Raw genomic sequence first — 23,167 nt, 5'->3', positions numbered from 1 at the left:
AAGTGTTGAAAAGGAAATCAAAATTTGTCAGGTTTTTAGTCAGCAAGAATACATTGTGTGACTAACTCCAACAACAAAATGATCTTTGGACATGGAACCAAAGTAGTTGTAGACAACGGTAAGATTAATTAATTACTGCATTCGCAAACACTGCAATGTTCTTACACTTCATACTCAATGTGCTAATATATATCATGTGTTTTGTCTTCATTTGACCTATTTCTCAATCATGCCATTGTTTCATAAGGTACAGAATGAAAGAGCTTTCTGACAACTCTATAACTTTTTCCTTTGAGTTTCACATTGGAGTTGTTTGTCTGGCAGTAAGAATAGACATATTTATTTATATTTGGCTATTCTTGACCAAAACATTGACAAAAGTGATGATTTTCTAAGAGGTTTAAGATGAACCAGGTTTTACGTAAGCTAGAATACATTGTGTGAGGACATCAGGTGATAAACTTATTTTTGGACAAGGAACCAAGCTGTTTGTTGAAAGAGGTGAGATTATTTGAAAAATACATGCTATATTTGGTACATTTTGTTTAATTTCAACTTTGTGTTAGATGTCAAACTGATGACATTGTTTGGATGAAGTGGGTGAACACATGAACACAAAACATGATTCTGTCCATGGCTTGAGATGCCTTATTTGAGTCTGGTTACGCATTGTATTTAACCCTGGATTACTGTATGTCCTAATGTATCATTATATTATCTTGTGAATATTATGGTAATACATTATGTTAAATACGGATGGAAGAGAAGCCTAGAAGTCTTTTAGCAGGTTCCAATGGATTTATTATATGTCTGAAGCTACCAAGACAGCATTTATTTGGCCTAAAAAAGACAGGAAAGGCACAGCCTGTGCAATAAATGTGTATTTATTGAGTTGAATAGTTGAAAGGAATAGTGTTATAATCATCTTGTAAAAGTTGACTTGTGTGGTAACTCTATACTGGTGTAATTGTATTGTGGTGTAACACTGTGTGAATACTGGGGGAGCAGGAAGATTGATATTTGGTAGCGGAACCAAGTTATTTGTAAATACTGGTAAGTGAAATACTAAACATACAGTATGTTTACCCACAGTATGACTGAAATGCATTTTTGCTTTGTATTAGATTCAATTATGAAACCACATCCATTTTGGTTTAGATTTGTAGCAGACTGTTTAGTTATGGTAATGAGGGGACCTAGAGTCTAATGCATTGGCGTTTGTGTACTAGAGTATGAGGGTATGGGAATCTTGGTAACATAATTACTTTTGTTTAGTTTGATAGAGTTCATGCAGGTTTGGTGAAAGTGATAAGATAAAAGGACCTACAGTCTAAACCTTAGGGGTTAATGTACTAGTATGTCAGGCTGTGTGAATGCGGGGAACAAAATTGTTTTTGGGACAGGCACAAAGCTGCTGGTGTTAAGTGGTAAGTGTAGTTTGTTACATTTTGGAGGTTAAGGTGCGTACATTTTGGGGGGTTTACTTTGGTAAAGAGAAGTGCCATATCACTTATTTGAACTTCAATTATGTGTAGTGCAAAATCTATGCTATTTTTGAAAAGAAAAGTACCTAAATGCAGATTCTTATCTGTCACTCAAAGTAGTTGAATCAAATGAATTAAGTAAAATGTTGTACATTTAAAATCAAATGAAAAATCAAATGAAAAATCAATTAATCAACCATTGCTGACTCACATACAGAGTCGAGTATTTGGTATGGAATGCTTCTAAGTGTGACTGCCCAGGGGGGTTATAAGCTTATTTTTGCAAGTGGAACCAAACTCATTGTACAACCATGTAAGTAGAATCAGTAATCATCTAAACCATTCCTTACGTAACAAATTCTTTTTTTAGCAAATCAATAATTTATTAAATATTGTTTACGATATACAGTTAAAATGTCTTATGTAGCATACCAACAGGGAATTGCTCAACTGCTAGTTTTTCAACTATTGACACTACATTCTGAAGTACTTTACAGTGTGATCTTATGTTTTTAGCAAGCACTTGAACACTGTGTGACTAGAGGGAATAACAAATTAATTTTTGGAGATGGAACTAAATTGTTTGTTGAGTCAGGTAAGAAAATCAGTAACATGTAAACCCTGTTTGTTCTCTTGTAATCAATTTAGTTCAACTAATAGTACAACTAAGTTTAGAATCAAAAACGTCATCGGCTGTTTACTTTTGGCACTAAACATGTGAAATATGATCATAATCATGATTCCTTTCCGAACTTTACGAGCCTTTTTAGAAAGTAAGGATATACATTTGACTTTGATCATCGATTTGATACTGTATAGTTTATGTAGTGTTGATTCATGTTGTGTGAATACTGGAAGTGGTTATGGCAAGCTGATCTTTGGGACTGGAACACAATTACACATTGAACATAGTAAGTTATTGAAATATTTTTGTGCATGTTTTAAATCTTAAATCTTATCATAAAAGTTTGAATGCTAATGGGAGAATAGATAAGGGAGAAATAGAAAAAAATATGTCTGGGTGTGAGAATCGCATCTTAAGTTGTTACATATGGTACATTGTATACTGCATCAGAAAAGTACATTTACATACTGATTATAGTAACTAGTAAGTTTCATAGACTGTACAGTTTACGTAGTGTGGATTAATGATGTGTTACTACTGGAAGTGGGTACAAGATGTACTTTGGGAGTGGAATGAAATTAAAGTGCATGTTAGAATACTGCATGGTTGCAGTATGTCCTACAGAGATTAGGAAATTATGTTGATGTTTGATGTCTGAATTTAGTCCAGAGATCCCTTGTGAGTAATTGCCGTGGTAGCTAACACTGTGTGACATCAGGATACAAAGTCATATTTGGTCAAGGAGCAAAACTGATCATTGATTCAAGTAAGTTTAAAATTCAAATAAAAAGATTTTAATGATTTTTTCCTGCTATTTAAGATGCAGCAAAACAGTATACATACGATAATATTATGTATACAGGACATATTTAGAATGTGAGTTAGAGAATAGCTTTGGTGCATGGTTGTTATTGATAAGGACTTTCTCAGTGTGTGTATGCTGGAACACAAAAGCTGATATTTGGAGCTGGAACTACCTTGTTTGTAAACTCAAGTAAGCGTTACTCTCTTCTGAATGATACATTTCATTTTTGTAGGGCTTAGCATTTGTGATCGTAATTATTATGCAGTGACAACTTCAAAGTCCACACATTCAAAGTACCTAAAAACATTCTTCTGAAGAGCTGTGCTTCATTATAAGTTACACTTGTAAAAAGAAATATGATAGAATGGGATACTTAGTTATTGTTCAGGTCAGATGCACTGTGTGACTGCTTCGGGAATTGGAAAATTGATATTAGGAGAAGGGACCAAACTGAACATTCTGACCAGTAAGTAGTTTTCCTGGATTGAAAAGATTTCCAGTATCCCATATTGATATGCTCTGGCTAGCTATATTTTTTAAAAATCTAGATGTTGTACATAGCTTTCATATTGGCTGTCATAACAGATTGTTCTTGACCTTCAAACAAGTTGGAAAAACATGGCTCACTTGGCTGATAACCACCCTTTAGTAGGACTAGTATAATCCAAGATTGAAGGGTTTTTGCAGTATGGTTTCATGTTGTGTGACTACTGATGGATTCAACAAAATCATCTTTGGTACTGGAACAAAGTTAATAGTTGATTCAAGTAAGTTACATTAACACTATTTTAACTTATATAATGACTTCCACCAAATGTATGTAATTCAAAATGCTGACAGGTCTTAAGTACAAATATAAATTGTAGCTGTACATATATTTCCAATAAGTCAATAATTGATTATGACACTAATAAGTAACGTTGAGCTAAAAATGTACAAAAGATCATTTACATTTAGTCATTTTTTTTTACATTTTAGTCATTTAAGACACAGAACAGTTAATGTACTGTGGACTCATGTTGTGAGACTACTGGATATGGCAAGCTTTTATTCGGGACAGGCACACAATTACTTGTTGAATCCAGTAAGTAATCCAGCAACTATTTAAATGCTCAAACACATTATTTAAATTCCTGTTAAATGAGAAAATCTTACACAGTGTATGCGTACAACAGGCTGTGTGAAAAATATACATTCTAAATAAGCTTACTATTTAAAAAAACTATGTTTAAACTCAAGAATCTACTTTACAGGCAATATTTTCTGTTCAGTAGTTAAATGGACTGTTCAGTTTAAAAGTAAATGATTCATCCCTTGAGTGAAGATCTTGCTACACATCAGCTTTATGTAATGTGGGTTCATGTTGTGTGAATGCTGCTGGCACGAAAATCATCTTTGGGACCGGCACAAGGTTAATAGTTGACTCAAGTAAGTTAATTTAACCAAATATCTGTAGAAAATACATGGACAATAGTGACCTAAAATATCTTCAACATACGATGTAGTCTTACTGATCAAAGCTGTAGAAATTATGCAGGTTTGGCTATTATAAAACCTGTCTTTCACCATACAACGTTTCACCATAGACTGTACTCAGATTTTGTAGTGTGGATTTGTATTGTGTGTCTGCGGGAGGAGGTTTCAAGGTTATCTTTGGAAAAGGCACAAAATTACAAGTTCAATCCAGTAAGTCAAAACCTTATTAATGCTCAAACTGTTTCCTTGAGACTGACATGGATCAGACCTGAAAGATAAAGTTAAATTGAATGAATACATTTGTTTACAAAGGTGACCTAGGTTAGGCAGGTTAATGTCTTTTGGGTTCATGTTGTGTGAATACTGGTAGCTACAAAATCATCTTTGGGACTGGCACAAAGTTAATAGTTCACTCAAGTAAGTTTATTTAATTCAATATCTTTGCAAATAATACAATTCTTTGTAATTACAAAGCAAGTCTAATTTATTAATAAAAAGCTAGAAGTGACAAAAGCAGGGTTTTTTTTTACAATAGAGCTTTGCTTAATAATTTATGTAAAAAGGGGATGTTTATGTGTATTATAACATTTGGTCAATGTAAAAGCCAGACTCTAACAATTGTCATAGACTTGACTCTGATTTTGTACTATGGATTTATATTGTGTGAATGATGGAGGTTTCAAGATTATCTTTGGGAAAGGCACCAAATTAAACGTGCAATCCAGTAAGTCAAAACCTTATCAATGCTCAATCAGACATGGACAATACATTAATATAAATGAAATGAATCGGTTTAAAATCTAGACATGTCCTATAAAAATATGATCATAGGGGAACTGTCCATAACTGTATGATACAATATGCATCGACTGACACTATTCTACTTCTTTTATGTGACCAGCTGGTCATAACAGTGTTTAAATATTTGATATGGTACAATTCAATAACAGCAAACAAATGCGCCATTGTCTAAAATATATATTCACCAGATAGAAACAACACATTTGAACATATTAATTCTGTTTTCTCTTGTGAAATGGTCCATTCAGTTTAAAAGTTTACGTAAACGAATACTCCTTTTATTAGAATCAAGTACAGTAATGATCGTGCTATACAGAAGGTTAATGTGATGAATGTTCATATTGTGTGAATGCTGGTGGCTTCACCAAAATCATCTTTGGGATAGGCACAAGGTTAATAGTTTACTCAAGTAAGTTTATTTATTTCAATATCTAAGTGGCTTTTCATTTCAAAGCAAGGTCACAATGTTCTGTACAATTTAATAGAAATCTATCCTCAGATTCTACACAGATCAGGTAATATATCAAGTATGATGCAGTGATGAAAACAAATCGGTCATATCACAAAGAAGATAAAAGATCAAAGTAAACAAATGTTGAAATCAATTAAACCATCTATTTAAAATATTCTAAATGTCTATTCAAAGTCAGTTTAAATGTGAAGTAGCTATTGCTATTGATAGCAGGTTTATGTAATGAGCATACATGTTGTGTGAAAAGTGGAGGCTTGGACAAAATCATCTTTGGTACCGGCACAAAATTAGTAGTTGACTCAAGTAAGTTAATGTAATCCAATATGATTGTTTATAAACAAAAGCTACTAACTCCTTTTCATTTCAAAGAAAGACCAAATATGTTTTTCAAATACATACTGTATGTAATCAGTACACAGTATGTAGAGTATGTAATCACACTGACTAAAATGTACACATTTTGGTCTAGAGATGTATGTTGAAAAGTTCCCAGGTAATGTTGATTAACAACTACTTCTCTGGATATTATTTGCCATAGACTACTCAGATTTTGTAGTATGGATTCATACTGTGTGACTGCTGGAGGGTTTCAAAAGGTTCTATTTGGGAAAGGCACAAGATTACAAATTGAATCCAGTAAGTACCATTTATTGAGAAGCATAATGATATTTCATGGACCAAAAACATTATTTGTGTATTGAATACAAATCTGTTGTAGTATCTTATAAGTATAAAGTAACAAGACTAATAAAAAAATTACTTACAGTATTAAAGTAAAAACAAATCTAAAGTAATTTAAAAAAAGGTAAGCTTGGCAGAGGTTAAATGTGAGAATATTTAGTTATTGGTGTGACTGCATCAGAGAGCTATTTGGAGAGGGGACCAAAGTAACAGTTGAAGCCAGTAAGTACTGCAACAGTTAAAATGTTTTAGAGACAGCTGTACTAAAACTAAGACTATACTAAGTACGAAAAAATGCCAGAAACAGAGTAAATGCCCAATGAAGAGCAACACTGAAATTACTTTACTCCTCTGATCTAGTCAGCTAGACATGTATTTAATCAATGCAATCATTTGTACGTACATAATACAGTAAAAAACAACAACATTAACCCCTATTGTTAAAAGTTACTTCAATGTTTAATTGAAGTGGCTAGGGCTTTTGCTATTGCTACACAGTAGGTTTATGTTATGTGAGTTTATGTTGTGTGAATATTGGTGCCAACAACAAAATCCTCTTTGGATCTGGTACAATGTTAAAAGTTGAATCAAGTAAGTTAATTTAATCTTATATTTGTTTAACGTACATAAAACCTTGACTACTTTTCATTTTAAAGTCTGAACTATCAATTTTTTCTCAAATTGATTTTCTCATATTTTGAGCTCTGATATAGCATAGATATTAAGAAGAGTCAAGTTTTTTTACGACTACTGTTTTAGATTTTTTCAGGATTTTTGCAGAATAGGCCAACATTAAACCAAATTATTAATTATAAACTGTACTCAGATTTTGTAGCATGGATGCATACTGTGTGACTGGTGATTCAGGGGGTCGCAAGCTTATCTATGGGAAAGGCACAAGATTACATGTTGAATCCAGTAAGTTGAATATGATAATATGCACACTATATGTTATAAAATTGTTATACATGTTATTAAACCTATTTCTTTCAGTTACAAATTATAAGATTTGAAAATAAAATAGTTAGTTGTTGAGGGCCAGTGCATAGTGTGACTGCATCTGTAAAATTTAAATGTATATTTAGAAAGGATACCGAACTTACAGTTGAAACAGTAAGTAGTAGTTTAAGTCATGCTTAACTCAGACCACCTTGGCGATGAAAATCCTTAATAAAGGATTTTGATAGTCAAGAATGTTTTGTCGAATAGTTAAGCTTTAGATTAATTTGTACAGCATGATACTGCGACCAGACATGTTAAGCTGGTTGATAGGTGACATTTTGTTGACTTGATTGTGACTTGAGCCTGTTACACTAGATATTGTGTGATCACAGATGGCATCAGAAAGATGCAGACTGACACAAAGTTAATAATTGAAAATAGTACATTTATTTAGTAATATATATCAGTAGGTGTATAACAAAAAATCGAATATTTTCTCATGTTCAAAAAGTTACATTATGTCCTACTTTTTACTTTTAAGTTGCATTGATTGCATATGTATGCTTTCAAAATAATTAAATAATAGTTAAACAAGGGGCTTTTTGCATTAATAGATCATCATCGAAAGTCCTTTTGCGATATCCAAATAGGTTGCATGGTCAGCAGATTTAAATTTACGTGCAGTTTATATACAGTGGATTCATGTTGTGTGACTACTGGAACTGGCATTAACAAGATCATCTTTGGCAAAGGCATGCAATTACATATTGAACCCAGTAAGTAGAATTTTGGTTTACTGGAACATATCATCTGGTCCATTTTGATCATACTGCTCAACTGATTTGAAAACGTTTTTGGCTGCACAGTAAAATAAGCATTATTTGCAAGATGATTTAGTAAAAAATGCCGCCATCATTTATATTTAGTTATGTGTCAGTTTCAGTTCTAAATAAAAAATTGGTTCAGTAAATACTGTCTGTGTGCTCAAAAGATTATATATAAAAACTAACTGTAAGTAATATAAAAGCTGTCCTCAAATGTCCTCAGAGTAGTCAATCAGTAATTGTCAAAGTATCTAACACAGTGTGACATATAACAAAATCATTTTCGGTCAAGGAATACAATTAACCATTAACTCAAGTAAGTTTAAATTCAATTTTAAGATCTAAACATTATTTTGTTTTTACCATGTAGTTATTGTTCAGGCCTGATGCTTTGTGTGACTACATCAGCAGGAGGCTGGAAATTAATATTTGGGGATGGGACCAAACTAGTTGTGAATGCCAGTAAGTAAAATATTTATGATACATCATGGTTAAAACCTATGTATCTCTCATAAAAAATATGATCGTTCACAAACACACATAAATGATCTGAGTCGACTGTATACACAGAAAAATAGTTATGCTATGTGTACAATGCTGTTATTGAATGAGACACATCTCTTAACAATATTGTAGTTCAGCTGTATGCATTTTCTGTATCTTTAGTTAGTGACTTTCTGTGTGTATTTGTCACACATTACAATATTATTACAGATGTAATGTATTCTTACAGCCTCCAATCATTGAAACAAGTAGCCAGCAGGAACACAGAACCATTAATGTAGTATGAGTTCTCAATGTGTGACTACTGGAGCAGGTTACAAGATTATCTTTGCAAAAGGTACATCATTGCATGTTGAATCCAGTAAGTTTCAACCTATTTTCAGTGACTTAGAGCGTGGGCTTTGTCAATGCATTTAAACATGTTGACATTCTTAATGGTAAACAAGATTTTACCAAAGCAATAGATATTTAAGTGCTCTACAATGAGTGCAAGAACTCTTGTTCAGAGGTCATCAGTGTTCAACTCTGTAAGTATTTGTTAAGGTATCAAACACTGTGTGACATACGGTGACAAGATTATATTTGGCCAAGGAACAGAACTAACCGTTGACTCAAGTAAGTAAACACTAAATCCACGATTAGGCCAAGGAACAGAACTAACCGTTGACTCAAGTAAGTAAACACTAAATCCACGATTAGGCCCAAGATCCACTATCTTTAAAAAATATTAACATGACAGTCAAATAATATGTTTGGATATGCTTGTTGTTACGTGAATTAGCCAAAACTAGAAGACAATGACAGCAACTTTGTATTCATTGTCCTGTTGAACCCTATGACGTTCAGCAAGCAAAGACAGGGACATACAATTAAATGCCTTACTTATCAGGTGTTGTGAGGTATCTTTTTGTGATGATAGAAACTTGATCAACCAAAAAGTCTGTTGGTCTGTAACATGTTATCTAAAAAAGTAAAAGTTGTGTGACTTCCAATGGTCTTAAAATCTTCTTTGGGACTGGCACAAAGTTGAAAGTAGATTCAAGTAAGTTAATCTATATAAACATAGACAAAATGAAAGATGAGAAATTATAGAAAGATTTTAATTTGTAGAATTTTTTTTATAAATCAGTGTGTTACTTTTAAAGTAGCGATTGTATTTATAGACAACAACAAGTGTTTCGAATTTAAGTTATTGAAAAGGTACCCATCACAGTGTGACTACTGCAGTGAAGGTTTTGTTTGGACGTGGAACCAAGTTAATAGTCAACTCAAGTAAGTGTAAAGAATAAGTAGCATACACAACAAAATGTCAGAAATAATAGTTGTGATAATTTGTCCCCGTGAGAATATGTTTTAAACCCTAGAGGCTTTTGAATGTTTCAAAAATGTATCTTTATTAGAGAATGAGGTTTATGTAGAATAGGATGTTGATGTGTGACTGGCAGTGGACTCAACAACATCGTTTTTGGGACTGGTATCAAGTTGATAGTAGACCCAAGTAAGTCAGTTTAAATATTAACTAACAACAATGTATGGAAGATAATAGTAATAATACAATTGTATAATGCATATTGTAATGCTACTTGTAGCCAATCAACAACCAAATGTTCTTGAGAATAAAAAAAAAAAAACTAAATTAGATTATAGTCATATACCAATAGAGAATTATCTCAAAACTAATGCAACCCCATCAACTCCATTAATGTATTACATACAGTGAATAACTAGTGAATAGTTGTTTTTGCTGAGACAAATTTCATTGTGTGAATGTTGGAGGAAGAAAGCTAATCTTTGGCCGTGGAACATCGCTATTTGTAGGAACAAGTAAGAAAATATATTATGATGGAGGGTTTTTTTAATAACTAAAATGTTTAAAAAACTAAAATGAACAGCCATTTATAATACATTTCAGTTAACTTGCTAACCATCTATACGTTTATCATAAATGGTTATAGACGATCACTAATTCACTGGTAAATGTATGCGGGTTGGTAAAATGTTGATGGATCTTGGTGGTCTTGGATTTTTGTTAGCTTCGTTCGTTGACCATTTTAGCATTGCACAAATTCGAATGCTAATGAGTAAGATTGCTGAAGTTGAGAAGTTCTTACATCACTGTAATGTTTTAGCTGGGACAATCTTCATTTTTATATGTTGATATGAGAAATATAATATTTTATATGTTGAGCAAGACATAAACATTTGAAGATATTGTCAGAGAAAGATGAAGAAACTCGTTAGAGAAAGATGAAGAAAATCATCAGAATCATCTTAAGTAATTACTGTCTTTCACACTTCTAAAGTATCTTAGAAGTGTTTTTGTTAAATGAATGATAGTATGTGAGGAACTAAATTGTGGAATTAATCAATAGAATTTAAGTAGGCTATTGAATTACCAGCAATATACAGTAAGACAATTGAATAATATAACAATTGAAAATTGTTGCTTACTAGCTGCAACCAATTCGTTTTTGGCAATGCACCAAGCACAGTGTGACTGACTCGGGACTGAGAAAAATAATTTTTGGAACTGGCACTAAATTGGTCATTGAAACCAGTAAGTAATGTTTGTCTTTGACTAACAATCTGTATATCTACATTACATACAGACTTACTTACTATTTTTATCCAAATATTCAACGTAAGTACAAGAGAAACAGCCCCAATGCATTCAAACAAGTAGTAGTTTTGATGATTATACATTTCCACCGTAATTACAATCCAATCTGTAATTTGTTGTTCACAATATAAAAATGTCAACAATTCCCTACATTTCGCACAATAGTTTGGTTACCTCTTAACATAATGCACACAGATACCAGATACTGTTTTTGTTAGTAATGTAGGAGCACACTAACAGGAGCATTTAACAAGATACTAACTAAATTACAATAATATCTCAGGGCTAAACTTTGATAAGTGGTCCCTGTAGTGTAACTAGGATGCAACATTGTTTGTGTTGGACCCTAAATCACTGTGTGAATGACGGGACACAGAAAATCTTTTTTGGGAAAGGAACTAAATTGTCTGTGCAATCTAGTAAGTCATCTTTCCATCACAATTGACTGATACAACTTATATTTATGTAGGAACAATTTACAGAAATAAATCCTATAGTCTACTTAAAAGATGCATTTATTGATAATCAAAGAACAACACAGATCATGAAACAATAGCATATATTTATAGCTCAGTGGTTATTATAATGGTCTTGGATTAGTATTGCTGAGGACTAGTTTATGCTTTATACAAACAAATGGTAAAAAAAAACTTCGAGTGTAATGTGATGAAATTGCATAGTTGACAAGCTGATAAGTTGAATATAGTTTTCAAAACACAGCAAGCATATTTTGGAGAATATCAACATTGAGGAAAAGGTTATAGGTCAGGCATTTCCTATTGTGTGACTACTGGAATACAAAAATTACTTTTTGGGACTGGAACCAAACTGGTAATTGAGACAAGTGAGTAAGACTTTAAACTTTTTATTATAATAATTGATTATAATCCCTCAACACTTTTCAAGAAAAGATAAGACAGTGTGCAGTATACTGTAGTTGGATTTCAACCTATTTTTTGTGACTTAGAGCGTGGGCTTTGTCAATGCATTTACACATGTTGACATTCTTAATGGTAAACAAGCTTTTACCAAAACAATACATATTTTAGTGCTCTACAATGAGTGCAAGGACTCTTGTTCAGATGTCATCAGTGGTCAACTCTGTAAATATTTGTTAAGGTATCAAACACTCTGTGACATACAGTGACAAGATTATATTTGGGACGGCGGGAGTCAGATGGCTGAGTGGTGAGGGAGTCGGGCTAGTAATCAGAAGGTTGCCAGTTCGATTCCCGGGCCGTGCAAATTGACGTTGTGTCCTTGGGCAAGGCACTTCACCCTACTTGCCTCGGGGGAATGTCCCTGTACTTACTGTAAGTCGCTCTGGATAAGAGCGTCTTCTAAATGACTAAAAATGTAAAAATGTAAAATATTTAACAGAACTAACCGTTGACTCAAGTAAGTAAACACTAAATCCACGATTATGCCCCAGATCCACTATCTTTTTAAAACATTAACATAACCAGTCAAATAATATGTTTGGATAGGCTAGTTGTTATGTGAATTAGCCAAAACTAGAAGACAATGACAGCAACTTTGTATTCATTGTCCTGTTGAACCCTATGCCTTTCTTGTTCAGCAAGCAAAGAGGGGGACATACAATTAAATGTCTTACTTATTAGGTGCTGTGAGGTATCTTTTTGTGATGATAGAAACTTGATCAACCAGAAGTATTTTGGTCATGTAACATGTTATCTAAAAAAGTAAAAATCTTCTCTTCATTAGAGGCTAAGGTTTATGTTGGAAAGAATGATGTTGTGTGACTGGCAGTGGTTTTCACAAAATCTTCTTTGGGACTGGCACAAAGTTGAAAGTAGATCCAAGTAAGTTAATCTATTTAAACATAGACAAAATGAAAGATGAGAAATGATAGAAAGATTTTAATTTGTAGAAAAAATATATTATAAATCAGTGTGTTACTTTTAATGTAGCGATCATATTTATAGACAACAGCAAGTGTTTCAAATTTAAGTTATTGAAAAGGTACCCATCACAGTGTAACTACTGCAGTGAAGGTTTTGTTTGACCGTGGAACCAAGTTAATAGTCAGCTCAAGTAAGTGTAAAGAATAAGTACCATACACAACAAAATGTAAGCAATAATAGTTGTGATCATTTGTCCTTGTGAGAATATGTTTTAAACGCTGGAGGCTTTTGAAGGTTTCAAAAATGTATCTTTATTAGAGAATGAGGTTTATGTAGAATAGGATGTTGATGTGTGACTGGCAGTGGACTCTACAAAATCGTTTTTGGGACTGGCATCAAGTTGATAGTAGACCCAAGTAAGTCAGTTTAAATATTAACTAACAACAATGTATGGAAGATAATAGTAAGAATGCAATTGTATAATGCATATTGTAATGCTACTTGTAGCCAAAAAATAACCAAATGTTCTTCCATCAGTTAGTTATTGACACAAGTTACAGTCTGACTGATGGGGTCTACAAAGTTATTTTTGGATGTGGAACAAAGTTAATTGTCAATTTCCATTCAAGATGAGAAAAATTAGAAGATAATAGTCATATACCGATAGAGAATTATCTCAAAACTATTGCGAACCTATCAACTACAGTGAATTACTATTGAATAGTTGTTTTTGCTGAGACAAATTTCATTGTGTGGATGTCGGAGGAGGAAAGCTAATCTTTGGCCATGGAACATCGCTATTTGTAGGAACAAGTAAGAAAATATATTATGATGGAGGAATCTTTCAATAACTAAAATGTTTAAAAAACTAAAATGAACAGCCATTTATAATACATTTCAGTTAACTCTCTAACCATCTATACGTTTATCATAAATGGTTATAGACGATCACTAATTCACTGGTAAATGTATACGGGTTGGTAAAATGTTGATGGATCTCGGTGGTCTTGGATTTTTGTTAGCTTCGTTCTTTGACCATTTTAGCATTGCAACCAATTCGTTTTTGGCAATGAACCAAGCACAGTGTGACTGCTTCTGGACTGAGTAAAATAATCTTTGGAACAGGCACTAAATTGGTCATTGAAACCAGTAAGTAATCTTTGTCTTTGACTGACAATCTGTATATCTACATTTTATACAGACTTACTACTTACTATCTTTAGCCAAATATTCAACTTAAGTACAAGAGAAACAGCCCCAATGCATTCAAACAAGTAGTCGTTTTGATGATTATACATTTCCACTGTAATTACAATCCAATCTGTAATTTGTTGTTCACAATATAAAAATGTCACAATTCCCTACATTTCTCACAATAGTTTGGTTACCTCTTAACATAATGCACACAGATACCAGATAATGTTTTTGTTAGTACTGTAGGAGCACAATAATAGGAGCGTTTAACAAGATACCAACTAAATTACAATAATATCTCAGGGCTAAACTTTGATAAGTGGTCCCTGTAGTGTTACTAGGATGCAACATTGTTTGTGTTGGACCTTAAATCACTGTGTGAATGACGGGACATGGAAAATCTTTTTTGGAAAAGGGACTAAATTGTCTGTGCAATCTAGTAAGTCATCTTTCCATCACAATTGACTGATACAACTTATATTTATGTAGGAACAATTTACAGAAATAAACCACATAGTCTACTTAAAAGATGCATTAATTGATCATCACAGAACAACACATCTCATGAAACAATAGCATTTATTTATAGCTCAGTGGTTATTATAATGGTCTTGGATTAGTATTGCTGAGGACTAGTTTATGCTTTATACAAACTAATGTTAAAGAAATTCTGGTGTAATGTGATGAAATTGCATAGTTGATAAGCTGATAAGTTGAATATAGTTTTCAAAACATAACAAGCATATTTTGGAGAATATCAACATTGAGGAAAAGGTTATAGGTCAGGTATGTTCTATTGTGTGACTACTGTAACACAAAAATTACTTTTTGGGACTGGAACCAAACTGATAATTGAGACAAGTGAGTAAGACTTTAAACTTTTTATTATAATAACTAATTATAATGCCTCAACACTTTTCAAGAAAAGATAAGACAGTGTGCAGTATACTGTATGTGTATAGGACATAAACCCAAAGAAACAAAACATGAAACATCTCAGTGTAGTATTGTTAAATACCTACTTAATTGCTGAAACTAACCAGTTATGATTTTGTTGAACTAGTCATACAGTCGAGTAAACCAGGCCAAAATGGTTATAGCAATTGCTATCCACAACAACACTGTCATTTATGGGGAGAACAAGCTTGTATTTGGACATGGCACAAATATGTCAGTATATTCCAGAGAGTATATATTGTGTGACTTTGCTGGTTACCAAAACAAAACGAAACACAAAAGCCAAATTAATAAGATTAATATTCCCAATGTTTTTGCTTTGGCTAGACATTATATACATGACAGGATATGGGAACTTGTCTTACAAGTTACATGTACAATATTGTAATATCATTTAATGTATTTCTGTTTAATAACATTGATACTTTATTTTTATTCTAGCTACCCTAAACACACGGCAAAGATATGTAATGGAAATCCTTGTTTTCCATGTAATTGTACAGTGTACGGAGTATTGTTAAACTGTTCTAACTTTATAGAGAAGTCTCATCCTTATAAACATTGTCTATTCAGAAACTTGACCCTAATACAAAACAAATAGTAGTACTAGTTCTACTTTGTATTACTATCACAGAACTGAAACACTTTAATGAAAAGTGTGACTTCAATTAAGTTAAATTCTCCATACTTCAACACCCTGTTGAAGCACACAATTATTGTTAATCATAAATGTAATTTATGTAACTTAAAAAAACAACACTAAAATGTGTAATGTCTAATGGCATTTACAATTAAATTGTGAATTGCTTAAACAACTTTCACTTAGTGTAGAACCTTAATGTTCAGCACTTAAACACTGTGTGAATAGCAACAACAGGAAAATAATTTTTGGTGCAGGGACAAAACTACCAATTGAAACAAGTGAGTACATTTCTAATGAATTTAATACCAACTTTCACATAAATACAATTTCTTCTAACTTCTTAAGCACAATTTGATTTGTTAAGTCCTGAAATTTGAGAAAAGCACCAGATTCTAACACTAACACATTTATTGAACATGAAGGATCATGTAAATTATGTGTCACACATAAATCACTAATATAAGTATGTATTATTTAAATTAATGTGTTGAATTGTAGTGTGAAAGAAGTGAGTTTTGGTAAGGTATCAATGAATGTGTGAATACTGGATTCCAAATTATATTTGCAACAGGAACTAAATTATATGTCCAATCATGTAAGTAAACCTCCATATTCATCCACCCTTAAACATCTTATATTCTGTGTAATCTAAGCAACAAGTCCTCATATTGACAGATTAATGTACATTTCCCACATTACAAGTAGCTCTAAAAAGAGTTTCAGAAAAAAAGTATTGTTCGGTCAGGATTTAAAAAAAGAAAGATTATTTAACAATGGGTAATACAACAAAACAAACAGACTGATGTCTTATGTAGTTGTGCAAGGTTTTTGTTGTGTGTTTTTTGTTTGTGGGAATGATGGATTTAAGATTACGTTTGGAACTGATACCCAACTAATCATACACTCAAGTAAGTTATACTATGACACTATGTATCATCCTTTTTAAAATAAAATCTTGAACCATAAATTTAACCCTGCACTTAACCCTGCATGCAATACAACCCAAAACCAACACAGTGTAAATACAGTGTAATTTAGATTACTTAGGCACATAAACATTCCAGTGTCAACACCACTACCATTACTTGTACTATGATCATATATGTACATGAATAACAATAATGTAGCACAGTGTGAACTATTGAGGTCAAATGTATGCTGCTTAAACATGTCAAAAACATGACGTTCAAAATTCATAACCAACTAAATTAGTTAGATAAACACTTTCAAATGCACTCAGTTAAGTACGTTATTGCCCAGCACGTATACACTGTGTGAATGCTAACAACTGGAAAATCATTTTTGGTGCAGGAACAAAACTTACTGTTGAGACAAGTGAGTAGACTTTAAATTAACTTAATCTTGTAAAATCCAAACAATAAACCACAGATATTTTTTAACTTCTCAAAATCTGATGATTTGTTATCTACTGAGGTGTATGAATACCACATAGACTTCCATTGTAACACGTTACCCATGTAAGTTTCTCAAAAACGTATTTTGTAAGGTATTGTTGACTAATACATTTTAATTAAATCCATAGTGGTTTTACAGTTACCCTGTAGATTAAATGTAGACACTCAACCATAACAGCAGTGTTGAGCCATCAGGCGAAAGAAAATGAATAAGGCCATCTTTAATACCATTGATACAACCATGTACTGTAATGTATACAAAACATTCTGGCTAAGAGTTACAAAATCCCAAACCCTCTGGCCTCACTGGCCTTGGTCTTCAAATAACTACAAGGTCCTACAGAGTTTGTTACACAAGTAGAGGGTTTATGTATTGCACATAGATGTTGTGTGAATACTGGATATAATAAGATATACTTTGGAAAAGGCACAACATTGATCATTAATTCAAGTGAGTCTCTCTTATATTCCAAGATTCATATCCTTGAATAGAATTAGAAATTAAAAGCTACTCTTTCCACAAACTATTTGCATTTATGACTTTACAAAGATTTCCGAAATCAACAGCTTTAAAGGTAGCACCTGCAAACATTGCAATTACAATAGAAAGTAAAATTTAATTGCAATTATTTTCAGCAAACTTCACATATAGGTGTATTTTAAGCATATTAGGATCTCTGAACAGCAAAACAAAACAATGGATTGTATTCTGTATAAATTGATCTGAGAATGCAACCTTTTTCAACACTTCAAAAGATTGGAGTGAATGGTAGGAATTCTACCTGTGTGACAAGTGGCTTAAAAATGACATTGTGTTAATACCTAGTCTACGGTCAAATGTAAAACTCAGTATTATGACATAATACAAATTCAGTAATTGTAACTGAAGACAAACCGACAATATACATTTTAGGACTGTAGTAATTGTATTTGGCACTGCCTGGTTTTTGCCACTGGACTTATTGTTGTGTGAATAACAATTTCAAAATAGTATTTGGATCTGGCATAAAAGTAATTGTCCAACCAAGTAAGTACTAATTATTAGTACATAATATTCCTAAACTTCAGCATATCTCTGATGTATGCAATATTTTGCGGTGTAATAGGTCTGTTTGTTAACACATAGTGTGCATTATGATATAATCAAAATAAGATAACTCTTCATTTCACTCAGAGGCAATTGTGACAGGATAGCAAATTCTTATATATTTAAACATTGAATCTCAAATTTAAAAGCATAAATCAAGGGTTAACCTATTTGTCTTAGCTGCGTTTTACTGTAAACGGCAATTGATATAGGTGTTAAAATAAGGAATGAGTCATGTAACGACAAAGGGTCAAGGTTAGTGTTAGGTTTAGATATAGTTGAACGTAATGAAGTGCTAGTTAGGAATGTGTGTTGACATTGTAGATGCCGAACTTGAGCCCAAAAGTGTGTTGTCTGTAAACCAAAGCCAGACGGTTATCGTGCAACAAACATGCATTGTGTGACATCAGGAACTAACAAACTTTTATTTGGTGCTGGTACCAAGTTAAATATCAAAACAAGTGAGTAACCATCTATTTTTCTGTATCAAATCATCAAATATACCACATTGTGGACATTTCTCTATGAATATAATCTATTTGTATCAACCCTACTGAATGTAGTGAAATTAAACATAAAACTAGGAATTATAGGATATTCTCTTAGGCTTAGTTGGACATTCCAACTTTATATGTAATAATAATCCTTCACCTTTAAGATTAATTTTTGGGGTGCCCTGGTGGCTCAATGTGTAGGGCATGTGCCATATGGACTGAGGCCCTAACGCAGCAGCCTGGGTTCGATTTCCAATTATTTTGTCTGTCCAATAGATTATTTTGCATACTGTACATTCACTCCAGAAAGAGAAGTTAATTTTACACTAAATATACATTTAAACTGATGAAGTACAAAGATAATATGTGAACAGATAAATCCACAATTGTTCAAACAGGTATAGTTTTATCTGGTAATGCACAGTACTGTATTTCGAACCACTGATGATGAGGTGTTTTTGCAGCCAGACATATGGTTGTGTGAATAACATCAAAATCATATTTGGATCTGGAATACAAGTTATTGTCGTGCCAAGTAAGTAAACAATCAACACTTAATATGTATACTTTTTAAACTAAATATACAAACTAATTTTTGGAAATGGAACAAAAGTTGTTATCCTTTCAAGTACGTAAAACTGCTAGTCTTTGGCTATATACAATATACTTAATAGCTCTTCATTACAACAATGCAGCCCTCAACTCTTTTTATTGTTCACCGTGCCTGAAATATCGTGGTAAAATTATTGCAATTGTAGTACTATCATTCGTGTCGTTTCATTCTAGTTGTTTTAGGAAGAGGCTTAACCATTGTGTGGCTGACCAGAGAAAGGACAGTTTGTACTATGTTGATGTGTGTACAAATGCATTGAAATGCACCTTATTTATACCTGGAATCATTATATTATGACAAATGTTGTTCCTTAGCTGTGCTGTCCACATCACTCCATAATTACACATGCAAAGGTACTAAAGATGCCTGCAAATGCTAACTTACTGTAAGCAAGCTTTCGATGTAATGCTAATAGCAAATTCTCATGTATTAACATGAGAAATGAAAAATAAGTAGTTTTTTCTGTTTGGTCCTATTTTTTATTCTAATCCCTGCACCTACAGAAGACACTTTGCCTCTTGCTAGACTACTGCAAATATTTTCCTTTTAATGTCGCTACATATCCATTTGCATGCCATGTCACAAGAACCTCACTGTCCAGAATGACCCTGTGGTGTACGATGCACATGACAAGAAAAAACATTGAAATACAAATGTGTTCTAATTAAAGATTGTTATAATTGTTAGACTAACCATAAACCTGAACCCCAAATACAGCTGCAATGCCTAACCCTAACCTCCACCACCATGAGCAGGATGCCTAACCCTAACCTTAATCACATACATTTAATTTCTAAACTTAACCAAAAGTTTTTAAGTGGAAAAACAGTATAACATATCTATAGCATGGTTTAAAAATGTACTCATTGGTGTCTGGTCGTTTTAAGTCTGCTGGCTAACAATTATGAACTTTTTGATGTGTGTTTTAACAGGGGAGAGCATGGAACCATCTTACTATGATTTGAAAAAGGATGAAACAAAAGCTTGTCTGGCAACAGATTTCAGCCCATTCAACTCAAGCATATTTAATGATCGCATCGAAGCCACCAGAATGGAAGGGGACACATACTACAGCCAGGTTGCTCTAGGCCAAAACTGCCCCTCTAATAACAGTAAGTGTCTACACTGATTTACTACAATCACCGCAGCAATTCTAGGCAATGAGGTTGAAACTGAAAACATTCCCACATCAACATTCCTAATAAAGTTTTTTCTATTTTGTATTGACAGCTTACGAAGCTTGTACAGCACAGGGTATTGAATCAGGCAAGTATTTTTATATCTGCGAATGTTATATGATGAAATATTCCTGGAGCATATTGAATGCATTGTGTTTTAGACTTTAATGACTGTGACTTCATGGTTTCCAGATGTAAAGACCAGATTCCTATCACTGACCATTCTGGGCCTGAGAATCCTGTTGGTGAAGACCATCATTTTCAATGTGCTGATGACTCTTCGGGTGTGGATCAGCTAGAGTAAGTACATTAAGTAACACATTTCACAAAGGTTATGCTTTGCCAAAAGTAATAAATTAGGCCAGGCACGATACAAATTTAAATGACTTGAAACCACCAAACCAAAGTGTTGCACATTACCTTCAGTGTGTTACTGCCAGCTCCCATTAACCTCCATGACCATCCTTCAGCGGATAATGTAAAACACCCAGTGTGATGACATCATTGTAAAAACAAAACAAGCTGAATTTGACGGCCACGTTCTTATTTAAGAGTATTGTCATGAGGACCTATTGTCTTGTTTACTAATACATTTTGGTTAATATTATTTAATTTATTTTCCAGATACAGCAGTCTGTCAAAGAAGACAACAACATTCGCCCCATGTCTATTTGGAAGCATAGAAATGTTATTTGCCTTATGTCATAATTGTAATTTTCTTTTGTAATATTATGTAGTATTCTAAAAAAGGTTCATGTGTGCCGTTTAGTATATGTTTGTAGTTAGTAGTTTGTAGTTGAGAAACATGTATTATTAGTAATTTGCTAAGTAAGAGGACTACTGTGTTGTACAGAAGAAAAAAAAGTATGTTGGTATAGATGTTTTTTCCCCCCTCTTCAACGGTTAAAACTATTATTTGCATCTTTGTCTGGACATGGATTGATTTCACCTTCGGATATCATAATGCTTAATGTGATTATTCTGTATTTACAGTGAACTGTCAATTGTTTAACAACTAATCCAAGCATCCCTCATACTCTGTGTCCACACTGATGTACATTCATTTGTATATAGTAAAAATGATTTAAAATATCTTAGTTTGTATATCAGCCATAAATGTGTTTTTGAAATGTTCTGTATTTATGAAAATATTTCAGCAATTAAATAAAATAAGAATTTGAAGTTATTTGTTTTATTTATTTTCTTTCATGTCAGAAATTGGGACCCAGGTAACTTACTTGACCTCAAGGCCTACAATATATACAGCACAGTTGAACCTTTAGTTACACTTCATTGAGTACAAGAAGGAGCTCACCTATGGACCATACTTACATTACCATTGCATAGCGTATAATTACCTAGTATAGTACGTGTGGGCCCTTGACCCCATTTTTTATGAGCTAATGGTTTTGTCATCCATTATCCTTAAATGTGTCAACAATATAGTGTTGAAGTGCAGGGAAGGTACAGTAGTCAAGGTGCTTTATGTATTTAAGGTTCTTTTTGGAAAATGGGCAATTGGCAAACAAATTAAGGCTCTCCTCATTGAAAAATCATATTATTTGAAAAAAGTTAAAAAACTTCAATACTGATGTTTTGGCATGACCTTATGGAGTAAAATACCTTTGCGAAAAAAAAACACATCATAGTTGTGGAGCTATTAAGCGTTTCTCTCTACTGATTACTCCCTGGAGACATGCCATGTGCCAGCCTGTATCAAGACAGGGGGGACAGGGACAGCGCACAATATCAAGTCCTCCACCATCATCTCTGTGCCCAAAAAGCCAAGGCCAACAGGACTTAATGACTACAGACCTGTTGCCCTGACCTCTGTGGTAATGAAGTAATTTGAGTGTCTGGTGCTGGCACACCTCAAATCCAACAAGGATCCTCTCCTGGACCCCCTGCAGTTTGCCTACAGAGCCAAAAGGTCTGTAGACGATGCGGTAAACATGGCACTCCACTTCACCCTCCAGCACCTGGACACACCGGCATCCTATGCTAGGATCCTGTATGTGGACTACAGCTCTGCTTTCAACGCCATCATCCCGGCTCTGCTACAGGACAAGCTCTCCCAGCTGAACGTGCCTGACTCCACCTGCAGGTGGATCACTGACTCCCGGGTCATCAGCACTGGATCTCCTTAGGGCTGCGTCCTTTCCCCTCTGCTGTTCTTCCTGTACACCAACAGCTGCACCTCCAGTCATCAGTCTGTCAAACTCCTGAAGTTTGTGGACGACACCACCCTTTGCACAGACAAGGAATTTGCTTTGGCAGGAAGGTGCAAACATTAAACATATAGGAATCAAAAATTTAAACATGAGGACTAACTATACTAAGGGTACATAACTAGCAATACTACGTGGAATTAGATTAAAATAAACTATACAATAAAATATAAAATAAAATATAATATATATTTTAGATTCATCCCTCTGACGGGGATGAATCTAATTATAGGTGGGAAGCTGACAACCTGGTGACCTG

The 23,167-nt window shown here is 33.4% G+C and overlaps 1 protein-coding gene across 1 annotated transcript; it reads left to right on the top strand.

Moving 5' to 3' along the window:
• Positions 1 to 64: 64 nt before the first annotated feature.
• Positions 65 to 21,862, top strand: LOC136959206 (M1-specific T cell receptor alpha chain). The gene is made up of 5 exons (XM_067253472.1): positions 65 to 118; positions 20,435 to 20,614; positions 20,733 to 20,768; positions 20,873 to 20,980; positions 21,305 to 21,862. Exons 1-4 carry the CDS (start codon positions 79 to 81, stop codon positions 20,977 to 20,979), a joined length of 363 nt encoding a protein of 120 aa, XP_067109573.1. The 5' UTR covers positions 65 to 78; the 3' UTR covers position 20,980; positions 21,305 to 21,862.
• The last annotated feature ends 1,305 nt before the right edge of the window (positions 21,863 to 23,167 follow it).

This window comes from Osmerus mordax, chromosome 16 (genome assembly GCF_038355195.1).
Source record: "Osmerus mordax isolate fOsmMor3 chromosome 16, fOsmMor3.pri, whole genome shotgun sequence".
Lineage (NCBI taxonomy): Eukaryota > Metazoa > Chordata > Actinopteri > Osmeriformes > Osmeridae > Osmerus > Osmerus mordax.
Note: the sequence above shows the minus strand (reverse complement) of the source record. Positions and strands in the feature narration are given on the sequence as shown.